The sequence below is a fragment of the Callorhinchus milii genome, unplaced genomic scaffold (assembly GCF_018977255.1).
Source record: "Callorhinchus milii isolate IMCB2004 unplaced genomic scaffold, IMCB_Cmil_1.0 Scaffold18, whole genome shotgun sequence".
Lineage (NCBI taxonomy): Eukaryota > Metazoa > Chordata > Chondrichthyes > Chimaeriformes > Callorhinchidae > Callorhinchus > Callorhinchus milii.
The window spans coordinates 802,564-817,549 of record NW_024704759.1 but is presented as its reverse complement, the minus strand read 5'-3'; the positions used below and the strand labels follow the sequence as shown (position 1 = coordinate 817,549).

The window sequence follows — 14,986 nt, the reverse complement described above, 5'->3', positions numbered from 1 at the left end:
GGCAGTAGTATTAGCCAGAATTGATGAAGATGGTAAATTAGGTTTGGAGTAGGCTTCCACTCACTATTAAGATTGCCATTAGGGTGTTGTAGAATGGCTGATACCCTCTGAAGAGTCGAGAAAAGTAGTGAAAATATTCAGAAGTATACAAAATATTTCTCTACCTATAGTTTAGTCACTGTGCTTGATATTGTGGCTTATTTGGTCAAAATATCTAATAGCATGTTACAGAGTTTTCTGTGAAGTGCAGAGACGACCTATGGGGCCTTTTAAGATAATCGTCTTCGGCTGAAACTCCAATGAGGTATTGCGGATCGCTTCATTACTGGAGATGTGATAATTGTGCAAATTAGCTGACATGTTTTCCGACAAAATACGCAGACAGTACACTTTACAGTAAACCTTGTGAAACCTGAGGCACATCAATGACGTGATTATTTATTCTGTGTGATAAATAATCGTGTATCAAATGCAAGAATTATCTGTACTTGTGGTTTCAAAGGTGTTTTTGTACCTTACAATGTGTTGTACATAATACAGTACATTTCTATCTGTTATGTTTTATTTCACCTTTTTCAAATTGATAGAATAAATAATCCCTGCAGGATTATTATTGTTGAGTCCTGCAGCTCAACACCTCTGTTTACCTAGCAATAAGTAGGAACCCAGTTGTTAGTCGATTGGCGGATCGCTTTTCCGGGGTTAATAATTCCTTCAAATTCTTTAAAAAAATTAGTGACTCAATCCACGACTGTTTGTGGGACACCGATGTTTGCAATTGGCTGCCATGCTTCACCCACAAGATACAGAATCGATTCACTTTGCAGTATATTCAGTGAGAAGTCTCGAAAACGTGATATGGCACTATGTCAAATTCAAGGATTATTATTATTATTTGATCCAGTGCTTTACTAACATTACTAACATTTCTGTTAGTATGTCCCTACAGTCATTCTTTACACAATAATTATACGGTGGATTTTAGCCTGGAATTTAACCCTCAAAGGATAATGGTTGATGAACCTGCTGTGGAGTCTTGCCTGCATTTAAGACACACACGTTACTCCTTTACCAAGAGGGCGGGATCAGTCAGAGCAGCTGGCGCGGCCGCCATCTTGGTGAAGGAGCGGTGACGTATGGCCCGCTCTCCAGCCAATGGAAGCGCTGCTTATGACGTGGCTGCCCGGAAGTATGCGTGGAGTTCCGGTCGGGCGCAGGATGGAGCTGTTGACCAGACTCCGGCACTTTGATGCCTATCCCAAGACTCTGGAAGATTTTAGGGTCAAAACTTGCGGCGGCGCCTTGGGTAAGCGGTGGGGGCTTCCCCCCCTGCAGACAGCACCTCCCCCCCCGTGCATCTCAAACCCTCCCCCCACTGCCCCTCCCCCTAATGCAGCCACAAGTGCACCTCAGCCCCCCCCATGTGCAGCCCCTGCCCCCCCCCCCCCATGTGCAGCCCCTGCCCCCCTCCCCCCATGTGCAGCCCCTCCCCCCCCTCCCCCCATGTGCAGCCCCTGCCCCCCTCCCACCCTCCCCCATGTGCAGCCCCTGCCCCCCTCCCACCCTCCCCCCATGTGCAGCCCCTGCCCCCCTCCCCCCATGTGCAGCCCCTCCCCCCCTCCCCCCATGTGCAGCCCCTGCCCCCCTCCCACCCTCCCCCCATGTGCAGCCCCTCCCCCCATGTGCAGCCCCTCCCCCCCTCCCCCCATGTGCAGCCCCTGCCCCCCATCCCCCCAGAGATGTGTGTCATGTCACGTGCGATTGCCCATGTCCCAGAGGGTACATGTGTTTGCCCGGTGTGAGTTGCCCTGCACTACCTTCAGCTCCCCTCTCGACTCTCTGCCCCCTCCTCGCTCCCTCCCCTCACCCTGACCAGTTCCCCCTTCCCTCCCCTCACCATTTCCTCTCTCCTCGGGTCCTGACCCAACTGTCCAGCGCCTTGGGACGTCCTCCTGACGTGAAAGGCGCTCTATAAATGGAATCTTGTTGTTGTTAGTGCGCTGCATTGTCAGGGGCACCATCCATCAGATGAGACTGTAATCTGATCCAAACTCATCATTTCACATCTCCTCCACTTCGTTCCACACTGAAAGCTTCTGTCAGTTGCTCAGTAACTGCACGTCATAAAGACCAAAGCAGACCATGGGGGGATATCAATGTGTTGTCATGGACCCATTAACCCTAGGAGATAGGTGGTGGTGTTGGTGGGGTAATGTACAGCTCATATGATCTGGCTGCCAGAGCTGTGGTGTGACTCTGTAACTATGTATTCTGTGTCCTGTTCCAGTTACTTTCATCAGCAGCCTGATCATGTTGGTCTTGTTCTGTTCAGAACTGCAATACTACCTGACCAAGGAGGTACGTGTGGCTCAAGGTCTTTGCACTTTGTCGTAACTGCAGAATGCTCGGTGTATTTAAATGATACAGGATTGGCTTGTGGGGAAGAAGGGGGAAATTGTTTCTTTTTCAGGGGACTAGGAGGGGAGGGTGTGCTGAAAATTGAGGGGTTACGGACAGAATGTATCCTGCCTCAGAACTGCTGAGAACAACAACAACTTGCATTTATATAGCACCCCTCACACAAGGTAGCGTGTCAGAGCGCTTGAGAAGGCTGTAAACACCAGCCCACTCACCTTGTGACTGCGACACTGATAGTAACTAACACTGACTAAATCAGAGTGACCAGATTGAAAGCATTCAAGATCTACAACATTGGTAGCTCCTCCTTATTGAGGCTTCATGGATTTGACTCTTAACTGATTGTGACCAATGAGACTGAAAGTGTAAACCAATGCCCTGTAATCAGGGTAGTATCTGAGCCTCTGTCTGGGAATTGAAATAGAGGCAAGAATACAATATACTTTACAAACATAAGAATTTGCTAGGTGAAAGAAGACCAAGGTCCACCCATTTTGCCTTTCACCATCCTGGCAGTTGTTTGACATGTCATGCCCCAAACTATATATTGTATCCCAAGATATTATTAAAGGGAGGGAGTGGCTTTGAGTTGTACATTTCATTTCTTGGCCATGTGGCCTGTACAGACCACAGCTGACCACGTATTGCCTTCCCAGATCCACCCGGAGCTCTATGTCGATACTTCGCGAGGTGAAAAGCTGAAAATCAACATTGATGTTGTTTTCCCACACATGCCCTGCGCTTGTGAGTAACACCGGAGTTTATTAAACCCCTTGTCCCCATTCTCCGCCTCTTTGCTCCCTTCACTCTCACGCCTCAGCATTGCTCTCAGAGTTGTATGCAGTTAATGACTAGCTTGCAGGAGGTACAAAAGAGAGACGCTCTGAGCCTGTGAATGGGAAAAAATGTCTTTTCTATTTAAAATGAAACCACCATATATGGAGGTGGATATGAGCAAGGTCATGATATACGGTAAGATGGTTTAAAATATAAAAGCTATTTTCTCCAAAATTGGTTCTAGTATTTTTTGTGTCCAGTTTCCTCCCTTCCTCACCCCCGGGTTTAAAATGGGAGATTTTCTCAAGGGCATGAGAGTGACTCTGCACTGAAGTGATCTGTATCTCCCCGCCGTGTCCCCCTCTGGTAGATCTGAGCATTGATGCCATGGATGTGGCGGGGGAACAGCAACTGGACGTGGAGCACAACCTGTTCAAGAAGCGGCTGGACCTGGCTGGCAACCTGGTCACTCTGGAGGTGGAGAGACACGGTATGATCTGACACAGAATAATCCACTCCCATCCTATTTCCCTCCCTTCCCCACCCCTCCCCCACTCACAGATACACGTAAACACGAGTTGTCATGTGCATTGGGATATAGTATATAGTTTGGGACATGATTTGTCCATGCGACTACCAGTATGGTGGACTTTGGTATTCTTTTGTCTAGCAAATTCTTTTGTTCTTAAGTTTTATTTCCCACTGACACTTGGTCTCCAGACTCCTACAGAAAGCAAACTTTTTTTGAGTAATCTGGGTGCTTTTGCCGTACTTCAGAATCTCCAAACTAGGCTGAGAGTTTTGCTTATATAGTATCTACTTCCCATGTCTGGAACAGAATGCACACTCTCTCTGCCTCTCTCTTTCACTCCTGTTAACCAAGGAACATACCTTGCTAACATAATCCCAGAGATCATTAGGTGCAAGTTCTCAGGAGTTAAGGCTTGGGGATCCTGGAGTATGCATTGGGGTAACTGCTGGAGTTTAAATAGCTAACTTTGTGCAGCTTGCCATTTGTCCAGCTCGGACCATTCTACATGTTAAAGCTTTGATTTACAGGCTTAACAGGAGTTGAATGGGAAGAGTCCCCAGCCTCCCCCACCACCCCTGTGACTGATTGATCCACTCTTCCATATCCCGCCAAGCTGATTTTCACCTCCCTTGCTCTCTACATTTTCTCTTACTTTACTGTGTTTAATGTGATTGTGTATTCTCTGAGGCAGCAGAGACCAGCGCTGGCTCCAGGCTCCTTTGCCCTGATCCTGCTTCCTCTTTCAGAGCTGGGGAAACAGGAAGAGGTGCTTAACTCCACCAAGCTGGACCCCAAGCGTTGTGAAAGCTGTTATGGAGCTGAGTCCGAGGACATGAAGTGAGTCTTGTTCATCGTGCCTTTCACAGTGTGATGATACACTCCATCCCTCGCCCATCTCCACAATTCACGTCCCACACACCCGCTGTAACCTTGTCTGTTGTGTGCAGATGCTGTAACACGTGTGCAGATGTGCGGGAGGCCTACAGGAGGAAAGGCTGGGCATTTAAGAATGCGGACACCATTGAGCAGTGCATGAGGGAAGGATTCACCCAGAAACTCCAGGAGCAGAAGAACGAGGGCTGTCAGGTCTATGGATTCCTGGAAGTCAACAAGGTACAGAGGGCAGAGGTGGTATTGTATTGATGGGGGGTGGGGCGGGGGTTGGGAATGGAGATGTGGTTTCCAGTTAACGCTGTCTCTGATGGCACCTGTGGCTCAGTCACTTGCACCCTCACCTCTGGGTGGGAGGGCTGTGGTTAGCTTGAACTTGTGGGGTAAGCTGACGCTGCAGCGCAGTATTGGAAGAGTGCTGCTCAGAGCTGGTGTCCTTCAGATGAGTTGTTAAAGCGAGGTCCTGTCTGTCACTTCACATGACTTGCGGCTCTAGTAGAAAACAATACCCTCCTCCAGATAAATCTCACTTTGTAGCTGTTCAGGGAACCTTTGCTGTATGCAGATTGGCGGCCAGGTTTCCTTCCAATATCAGTCCCTCCACTTGACATTAATTTCTTGTGAAATACATGGAGACATTTGAACGTGATTCCTCAGTGCAGTGGGACATCCTCCTGATGTGAAAGATGCTATAGAAATGTTCATTTTCATGAGCTGCTCAATGCTCAGCAGTGGATCTGTATTTTGTTGCTCTCTCGCTAACACACATCTTCTCGCTTGTCAATCAGGTGGCTGGAAATTTCCATTTTGCTCCTGGGAAAAGTTTTCAGCAGTCTCACGTGCACGGTAAGATTACTCTCTGAAATAGGGTTAGAGCAGAGAGCTCCAGCATGGACACTATGTGGAGAGCAGAGAATGGGATTAGAGTAGAGAGCTCCAGTGGGGGAGTGAGCACCAACACAGACATGATGCGGAGAAAGAGCAGGGAATGGGGTTAGATTAGAGAGCTCCCTTAGGGGAGCGAGCACCAGCACAGACACAATGGGGAGAGAACAGGGAGTGGGGTTAGAGGAGAGAGCTCCAGTGGGAGAGCGAGCACCAGCACAGACACGATGGGGAAGGAACAGGGAATGGGGTTAGAGGAGAGAGCTCCAGTGGGGGAATGAGCACCAACTCATAGATAGTGCAATTTCTATCATTCCTTATAAGTAAAACTATAAAAAGGTTTTATGTAGAAGCAGCCATTGGTTTCCGGCCTGGGAGGTAACTACATCCATTAACTATTGGATAGAAATGTAGAGGATGTAAGCTCTGGAATGTTCCTTCGCTCTAATGACCCTCTTGGTTACTGAGTGCGGTGTGTTGCTCTCTAACTGAAAAAGGATATTTTTTTCTCCCCTCCAGTCCACGCTGTTGAGAGTAAGTGATTAATTCCTCACTCTCACCCAAGTCTTGCACATCAACTGACAACATTAATAGCTTTCTGCATCCTCTGACCCTTCATCTGTCTTGTAAAACCTTTTAAGAAAGCTGTGAAAAAATCACCCCAACTAAACTCCACTCTCCCTGCCTGTTACTTATATATTGCATGTGTGTGTGTTAACATGCATGAATGTCATCACTGTGTTTGGCTTAAGCCCCACTGTGAAATGCTTTGTAGGCTATGTATGTTTCCCTCTCAGTGTGTCAGTGTAAGCTCGGCTGCCGGTGTAGGGTTGGTGTTGTATTCGTGCTGACGTCAATTGAACGGTCTGTGACACAGCAGAAGATAGCAAAAGGAGTTGTAGGTTTTATATAGAGCGGGCACTGAATCCAGAGCAAAGAGATACACCTTAAACTTGTACTGGTTCTTGTTGGGTCGTATTACATCCAGTTATGGGCACCAGGTTGTAGAGAGGACCACATAGGTATGGAGAGGGTATAGTGGGTATCCAAAACAACGAGGAATGAAACCAAGAGAACAACACTGCTTGGGACGACCATCCAGTGTGCAGAGACCAATGCGCAGTGTGCTGAGCTCTGTAGGTAGTTAGTAATTAGCAGCGAGGTGGCTGCACACCAGACACTGAATTTTATAATTTCTGTGTGGCAGAGAGTGAGACCGGGGATAACCGTCAAGGTCACGAAACAACAGATTCCTTTGTTACTCTGTACATGTTTAATCAGAGCTTTACCTCTTTCTCTTGCAGTTCATGATCTGCAGACCTTTGGAATGGATAATGTACGTACTGTAATAAAAATGATAATTCTTGCACTTGATATAGTGCCTTATCACATTGTTGAGATGTCTCAAAAGCGCTTCACAGGATACACTAAAGTGAATTGACTATATTTTGGGGCAAAACGCAGCAGCCAATTGTACCACACATAGTGAACTCCGGGACGAGAGAGCTCCTGGTTCTCAACAGCTGTTTTTTTTTAGCAGCTTTCTAAACGAGAACAGTGGTAATTCACCTCACCACTCCCTCATGTTAAATTGTCCATCTCTGTAAAGAGATATTGCTTTAATGTTCTTCCTCGACAATATTTCAAGGGCAATATTTCTGACCATTTTGTTTCTGAAACACGTGATGTGATTTCTTTTGGAGAAAGCAAAGGAGGTTTGTTATATCTCGACTGGCTCTGGCCTCCCACTTGTCCCTCGTGCCATCTGTTCCACCATCGGTGGCCGTGCTTTTAGCCATTGCACCCCAAAATTCTGGAACACTCTTCCTTTATCCCTCCACCTTGCTCCTTCCTTCCCCATCTTCAGATTGTGCCTGAAGATTTTCCTCTTTGTCCGTGCCCGTGGTCACCTCCCCTGGCTCAGCATCGTGCCCCGCCACTATCAAGCGCTCTGGGATGCTACCCTGCGTGAGGGGAGCTATATAAATGCAAGTTGTTGTTGAACAGGTAACCCCACTGCTGATGGGTGTAAATTCACAGGAAATATTTTTTCTGGTTTCGTTGTGGAGTAATGCGATCTGTTCCTTTCTCTTTCAGATAAATATGACCCACAACATCAAACACCTCTCCTTTGGGAGTGATTACCCTGGGATAGTCAACCCTCTGGATCAAAGCAACGTCACAGCAGAACAAGGTAACAAGGTCTGAGTGTGCATGCAAGAGAGAATTAATCTTCAGATCTATATATAACAAGAGCAGAGTTGCTGAAGCTAGTGAGTGGAGCCTGGCTGAGTCACAGAAATCAGGACATATTTCACTGCTGCAAAGAGCTTTATTTTATTGTAGTGTTTCAGTCCACAGGTTCAGTATAAAGACAACTATTACCCACCCCACCATTTGTCAGGGAGCTGCAGTAATGTCTTACCCAGAGTGTACCAGCTGCCTGTTCAGTAACACATTCCTGCGCTCTCCGCCAATGTCATTGACACTTGCTGTTTGCGGAAAACTTGCAGAGTTGTCAGTGAGGCATGTGAGAAGTTGATGTTGTAAGACGTTCTGCCAGCAAATCTTTTGAGGGAGACTCCAATAATCACACAGATGTCAGCCCTGGAGTTAGACGCTGAGTTTCACGCTGACTTTCAATAGGGACAAACTCCTTTGTCATCATCTAAGAGCAGCACTGTGGCGACTGAGCCCAAACCCCCCAAATCCGTTCCATTTAACCTTACAGAGACTTTAGCCATTGACCTCAGCTGCCGGGAAATGGAAAGTGCTCTAACATTATGTTACCCAACTCTTTGGAAATCCATTAAGACAGAACCATGATCTTTAAACACTGCAGTTGGTCAAAAGAGCTCCCCATTAAATCTCCATTTCCCCCCCAGAATTTAATACAAAGAGTAAATCATACACTTTTATTTATTCCATCAATAATACAGCTTGAATATTCTCCCGGGTTTACCCTCACAGCGTTTTGGGTAAACATTTGACATTCCCGTGGGGAGCAGTGTTAAAAAAAAACTGACAGAGACATTATTAGCATCGGATTCCCATTCCGATCGACATGAAGGTTCCGAAGGTGCCTCCACTCTGCAGCATAGTCTTGCCCACGCCGCCCAGTAACTCCCGGCCTCTCATCCCCAACCTGATATGGACATAAAGATAGGCTTAGCTGTGGTGTGCAACAATTGAATGCGCCATGCAAGGAGAACTATTGAGTTGGGTGTTTCTATAATTGGCTGCCACGTTTCGCCCACAAAAAATAGTCAATCAATTCACTTTACAGTATATTCTGTGAAGCACTTTGAGAAGTCTTGAAGACTTAATAAGGTACTACATCAAATGCCAGGATTATTATTATATAAAAACAATAATCCTTGCATTTGATATAGTGTCTTATCACGTTGTTGAGATGTCTCAAAGCGCTTCACAGGATATACTGTAAAGTGGATTGACTGACTGCGTATTTTGTGGGCGAAACTCCAACTCCCTAATGTTTTAGCATTGACCAGAATAACCCATCACCTTCACCTTATGATCTACATCTAAGCTACCAAGCAGGTCTCTGGGTTAAGGAATGCAGGTAACAAATGTATAGAATATGGTTAGGGATGAAGGTAGGTGAGAATGTGAATCCAATCACACATTTGTTTACTTTAGAATCCTTGCTTTCATGTAGCTCCTTATCAGGTTGTTGAGATATCTCAAAGCGTTTCACAATTTTTACTGTTAAGTGTATGACTGTATTTGTAGGTGAATGGGGCAGCCAATGAGCGCAAATTTATTGTGTAAAATAGAAAATAAAGCACTACGTTTTGGGAGAGCATTAAATCAATGACAGGTTATGCGATTTGAGACTTAACCTCTGGGAATATCCATTTGTCTTGAATACAGAGTCAGCGTTCTTGAGACTCTATCCAGTGTGAAGTTGGTATTATTTTGGTTTCTGGACCCTTTCCACATATACCTGATTATTTTGCCCACAAAATATACAGTAAATTCACTTTCCACTATATTCTGTGAAGCGCTTTGAGATGTCTTGAAGACGTGATAAGGCGCTATATCAAATGCAAGGATTATTATGACTATTATTATTATTCAGGGATGTTAGCCGATCTTAACTCAAGCGAGAGTTCCATTAAAAGCTAAATGTTTAATAATCCGCACTAAATTTATAACTCACTTCATAAACGTGGTTTATTAGGATTTCCAGCACAGGGAAACGAGCTTGAGGTAGTGACGAGTTAAGGCACTCACCTGAGGCAGGAGAACGTGCCAAAAAGTGCTCCCGCCGCCATACCGACTGCACACCCCATCATGAAGCCCATTTTAACTCGATCAAAGCAGCTGGGCTGGGACTGCCCATAGGATCCCACTGTGACTGGCATCTGCAGGAGTAAACAGACAGATTATAACACACCCACGTCAGGGTCAATTCCATGTAATATATACTTGGGAGTGTACTGGAGACAGACTTCAAACCCCGAAAGGCGAGAGCTTTAGGCAAGTTTGCTGCTAACCAATAGTTGGCCAGTGCCTGCACCTTGGGACATCCTCCCGACATGAAATGCACTCTATACATGCAATTAATCATAATAATCCTTGCATTTGATTTGGAATCTCTTCCCCCGTACTCTGGAACTCTATCCTGCAATCATTACCCTCTCTTGCCTCTTTCAAGTCCTATCTAAAGACCTTTCTCTTCACCCGTGCCTTCGGCCACCCCCCTGCTCTCCACCCCGGGTCCAAAAAACCCGACTGCCCAGTGCCCTGTGTCATCTTACCGACTGGAAGGGTACTTATATAAGTGTAATTTGTTGTTGTCTCAAAGCGCTTCACAGGATACATCGTAAAGTGATTTGACTATATATTTTATGGACGAAACGCGGCAGCCAATTGCGCACAGCAGTGTCCCACAAACAGTCGTGGATTGAATGACACATTTGTTACACTCACTTAAAGGGGCCGAATGGCCTCCCTCTGTGCTGTGGTTCTATCTGATTTGCTAAATTACATCTCTTAATTATTAACTTGTTCACATATTTCCACAGTGTGTGTGTGGGATGGGGGGGATTGCGTGGGGGGGGGGGGGCGTGCAGGGTGTGGGGGAGGTGCGGGGGGGGTCCAGGGTGTGGGGGATTGCGGGGGGGTGGGGGAGGTGCGGGGGTGGGGGAGGTGCGGGGGGGTGCAGGGTGTGGGGGAGGTGCGGGGGGGTGTGGGGGATTGTGGGGGGGGTGCAGGGTGTGGGGGAGGTGCGGGGGGGGGGTGTGGGGGATTGCGGGGGGGGGGGTGGGGGAGGTGCAGGGGGGGGTGGGGGAGGTGCAGGGGGGGTGGGGGATTGCGGGGGGGGTGTGGGGGATTGCGGGGGATTGCGGGGGGGTGGGGGAGGTGCGGGGGTGGGGGTGGGGGAGGTGCGGGGGGTGCAGGGTGTGGGGGAGGTGCGGGGGGGTGCAGGGTGTGGGGGAGGTGCGGGGGGGGTGTGGGGGATTGCGGGGGGGGGGTGGGGGAGGTGCAGGGGGGGGTGGGGGATTGCGGGGGGGGTGTGGGGGATTGCGGGGGGGGGTGTGGGGGATTGCGGGGGGGATGTGGGGGATTGCGGGGGGGGTGCAGGGTGTGGAGGAGCGGGGGGGGTGTGGGGGAGGAGCGGGGGGAGGTGCGGGGGGGGTGCGGGGGGGGGGGTGCGGGGTGTGGGGGAGGAGCGGGGGGGGGTGGGGGGGGTGCAGGGTGTGCGGGGTGTGGGGGAGGTGCGGGGGGGTGTGGGGAGGAGCGGGGGGGTGCGGGGGGGGGGGTGTGGGGAGGAGCGGGGGTGGGGAGGGGGGGTGCACAGGGTCCCGGCTGCTCTGGGACAGACTGGGCTCCCGCTCCAGTGCACATGGGGGTGGACACGGGACTGGGCCACAGCCTCAGGCCCGAGTCAGGGCCGCTGGGCCCGGGGAGTGTGAAGGACAGACCGGGGTCGGGCGCTGGGCCTCGGGGGGAGTGAGGGAGCCTGGCGGTGCCGGTCCGTGATGAGCCGCGGTAGGGACCTCACCTCCGTGTGTGCAGCCCCGGGGCCGCGTTCGTTCCGCTCCGGGATCCGACCTCAGCGTCAGCGGGACCGCGTCACGGGAGGAGGACGTGCTGCCTGGTCACGTGCCGATGGCGCCAGGCCTACGTCACGTGATGAGATCGTTGTGGTCCTGTCACGTGGTGAGGCTGCGCTGTCTGGTCACGTGTGGCTGGCGGTGGCTCGGGTCACGTGGTGATGCTAATGAGCAGGTGTGTGGCTGAGAGGCTGAGGGTTTGGGAACTTTGGGAACAGTCAGTTCGGGGTCAAACCCCATCAGTCAAAATAAAACATCATAAAAACCTGCAGGAGACCGGATAAATAGTGGCAGCTCTCCAGCATTCAGGGAATCGCAGTTCTCCAACGGAATGTACAGTCATTATAACAGTAATGATACACTTCACAATATATTCTGTTTGTGGAGTCCTGTAGCTCAGTGGTTAGAGCACTCGCTTTGCAAGTGAGAGACCTGAGTTCAATTCCAGGCAGAGGGCGAAACCTTGGGCAAGTTTCCTTACTCCACACAGAGCCTAATAATAATCCCTCCAAAACAATAATAAATTGGTCATTTTCAATCTACGACTGTTTGTGGGACATTGCTGTGCGCAATTGGCTGCCGCGTTCGCCCACAAATATACAGTCAATTCACTTTACAGTGTGTTCTGTGAAGCGCTTTGAAACGTCAAGAAGACGTGAAAAGCGCTAAATCAAATGCGAGGATTATTATTATTATTATTAAGAAGGGTCTTCCCTGTGTGATGGCCACTGTATCAGATGATGATGAATTGGTATTAGCAAATTCCGCAGCTTCAGTCACTTCAGTTTGCAGAGTGTTCACCTCCGCACCGATTGGCAACACTCTGGGAGCTCAGTCTGACCGAGAGTCTGACAGATATGAAACTGGGAGTCTGTCAGAGCTGCAGTCAGGAAGCCTTGATGGCCTCGCTTTGTGCTGCTGTTCCTATCAGTTATAGAACTTACTCAGACCGGTGAGGGTCAATGTTATGCTGACAGTATTTAATCTCTTTTCTTGCAGCTTCCATGATGTTCCAGTACTTTGTGAAGATCGTCCCTACGGTTTATGTAAAGGTGGACGGGGAGGTGAGAGCAGGCTTTAAACACAACCGGCCCCCAAATTCCAGAGTGTTACGATGATGATCTCTGGGCTAAATGCAAGTTGTTGTTGTAAGATTTGGTAAAGGAGTCTCCAGCAGCTGTGACTCTGTCTCCCAGCCCTGCGCCTCGCACCTTCTCTCCCTGTTTTCACACCACCAGTAATAAAACAGCCTCTTAGACTGTGTTTTCACTACCCACCCTCCTCTTCCCATCAGTTCCCTCCTCTTCCAAACATGTTTGTTGCTCCGCACTGTTCCTATGAAGCACTCTTGAGACATTTTCCTGTGTGTGAGGCGTGGCACTGTGTGATAGGTGGGATGTTTAGCGCAGCTCTGTGTGCCAGGCAGATGGTGGCAGGATGTGGCGTTGTGTGCCAGGTGGGGCGTGTGTGGTGTGGGGCTGTGTGCCAGGCCGGGCGTGGCACTATGCTGATTTTCAGACCTCTCCTGTTTGCCTCAGGTGGTGAGGACCAACCAGTTCTCGGTCACGCGGCATGAGAAGGTGGCGAATGGGCTGGTGGGAGACCAGGGGCTCCCGGGGGTCTTCGTATTGTATGAGCTCTCACCCATGATGGTGAAGTTCACAGAGAAACACAGGTATGTACAGCAGGCATCACATAGAGCACAGTGTACACAGCCAGCACAGAAAAGTCACAGCACAGAGCACACAGTGTGTCACACACAGCACAGAGCACAGTGAGTGTGTATGACACCCAGCACTGTATTCCCGTGGCGTGCTGTGCCGGTATTGGTTGGGTGTCAGCTTGAGGCTTGGTTCAGTCTTTGGGTGACCTCCCTGGGCCGTTTGCTGTTTTCCAGGTCTTTCACGCATTTCCTGACTGGAGTCTGTGCCATCATCGGAGGCGTTTTCACAGGTACCAGAGCTCGCAGCGTCCACGGGAACATTAGTGACTGTGTTCAGCCAAACCCAAAGGGGAGAGCAGAGCAGTTATAATGTGCCTCGCTCACCCTGGGGGAAGGTGGGGGGGGCGGGGGGGTTCCCTCAGGGCAAGGGAATTCCCTGAGGTCTCCACCCAGTTAGGGTATGTTGCATGTGTCTAGCCGTGTGCCCGAGCACACACAGACAGGCGGCAGGAAGCATGTCTAAGGTGTGTGTGTGTCTCTTTGCTTGCAGTGGCCAGTCTGATCGACTCTCTGATCTATCACTCCGCTCGCGCCATCCAGAAAAAGATCGAGCTCGGCAAGGCTTCCTAGCGGGAGCCAGGGACTGGGAGAGGATGGAGGAGGGCAGCCGCAAGATACCTCACCCACTCCCCACTCCTCACCCTTGGCCACCGGGGGAGGGGCACTCCCTGCTGCCAATGTAACTTCCTCGACTAAAACTGAAGTGTGAGCAAAGCCTCACTCCCTGATGCTATTGATGGATCTGTTGGCAGGAGCGCCTTTTCTGTGTGTGTGTGTGTGTGTGTGTGTGTGAACTGACCGGCCCCTCCCCTCCCCCCACCACCCCAGGGAGGTTGAGTGTGGGATGTTCTCGGCTTGCTGTTTACATTCAGTTTAATCCTGAAGGTTTCCTGTGGTGGGGGGAGCACAGTCTCCCATGTCGCTCCCATGAGAATGTGCCCTTCTGGGGTCCCACTGGCACTGTCACTCTTTGTTTGAGGCCCTCCCTCACTCCCTCGCTCACTCACTCACTCTCTTTAATATCACTGGACAGATACCACGTTGCCGAGCTTCCCTCTCATTGTCTCGGGCAGCCTGAGGCAGTCCGCAATGACTCGCTCCCGGGATGGAGAGTGGAGCCCACTACCTGCTGTAGGAATGTCCACAGTAAATAATTGGCTCCAAATCCCACAACATTTAAATGAAATTGTTTGAGTCCATGGAAACCAGTTCAATTGTAATGTTGCAGTTGCCAGTGTTTCCCACTAGAGAGCGCTGCCATGATCACACGCGGTTGTGTGGCTCTGGCGTCATCTGGTGGGAGAGGCCGGTACTGCAGATGCTCAGCATTGAGAGGCTGTGCCTCCATGGACAGGAAACCTACTGCATTTTATAATAATAATAATAATCCTGGCATTCGAGACGTCTCAAAGTGCTTCACAGAATCTACTGTAAAGTGAATTGACTATATTTTGTGGGTGAAACGCAGCAGCCAATTGTGCACAGCAATGTCCCACAACTCGTGGATTAAGTGACCAAATTTTATTTCTGTGAAGACTGATTCATTCATTATCCCCGGAAAAGCGATCCGCCAATTGACTTACAACCGAGTTCCTACTTACAGTTAGGTAAACAGAGATGTGTGGAGTAAGGAAACTTGCCCAATGTTTCACTCCGCCAGGTCCTCTCTCTTGTAAG

At 49.5% G+C, this 14,986-nt stretch overlaps 2 protein-coding genes across 3 annotated transcripts; one reads left to right on the top strand and one right to left on the bottom strand.

Annotated features, from left to right (window-relative positions):
* The first annotated feature begins 1,183 nt into the window (after positions 1-1,183).
* Positions 1,184-14,720, top strand: ergic3 (ERGIC and golgi 3). 2 transcript variants are annotated; one of them, XM_007909308.2, is made up of 14 exons: positions 1,184-1,306; positions 2,288-2,358; positions 3,075-3,162; positions 3,566-3,685; positions 4,474-4,564; positions 4,675-4,840; positions 5,407-5,464; positions 6,023-6,037; positions 6,808-6,839; positions 7,601-7,697; positions 12,586-12,650; positions 13,125-13,261; positions 13,484-13,539; positions 13,800-14,720. In XM_007909308.2, exons 1-14 carry the CDS (start codon positions 1,192-1,194, stop codon positions 13,877-13,879), a joined length of 1,191 nt encoding a protein of 396 aa, XP_007907499.1. In that variant the 5' UTR covers positions 1,184-1,191; the 3' UTR covers positions 13,880-14,720. The 2 variants fall into 2 exon arrangements, with proteins under 2 accessions (XP_007907499.1, XP_007907500.1); XM_007909309.2 differs by lacking the exon at positions 6,023-6,037.
* romo1 (reactive oxygen species modulator 1) lies at positions 7,816-11,618 on the bottom strand. The gene is made up of 3 exons (XM_007909307.2): positions 11,535-11,618; positions 9,761-9,891; positions 7,816-8,648 (listed from the first exon to the last, which is right to left on the bottom strand). Exons 2-3 carry the CDS (start codon positions 9,889-9,891, stop codon positions 8,540-8,542), a joined length of 240 nt encoding a protein of 79 aa, XP_007907498.1. The 5' UTR covers positions 11,535-11,618; the 3' UTR covers positions 7,816-8,539.
* Positions 14,721-14,986: the final 266 nt, after the last annotated feature.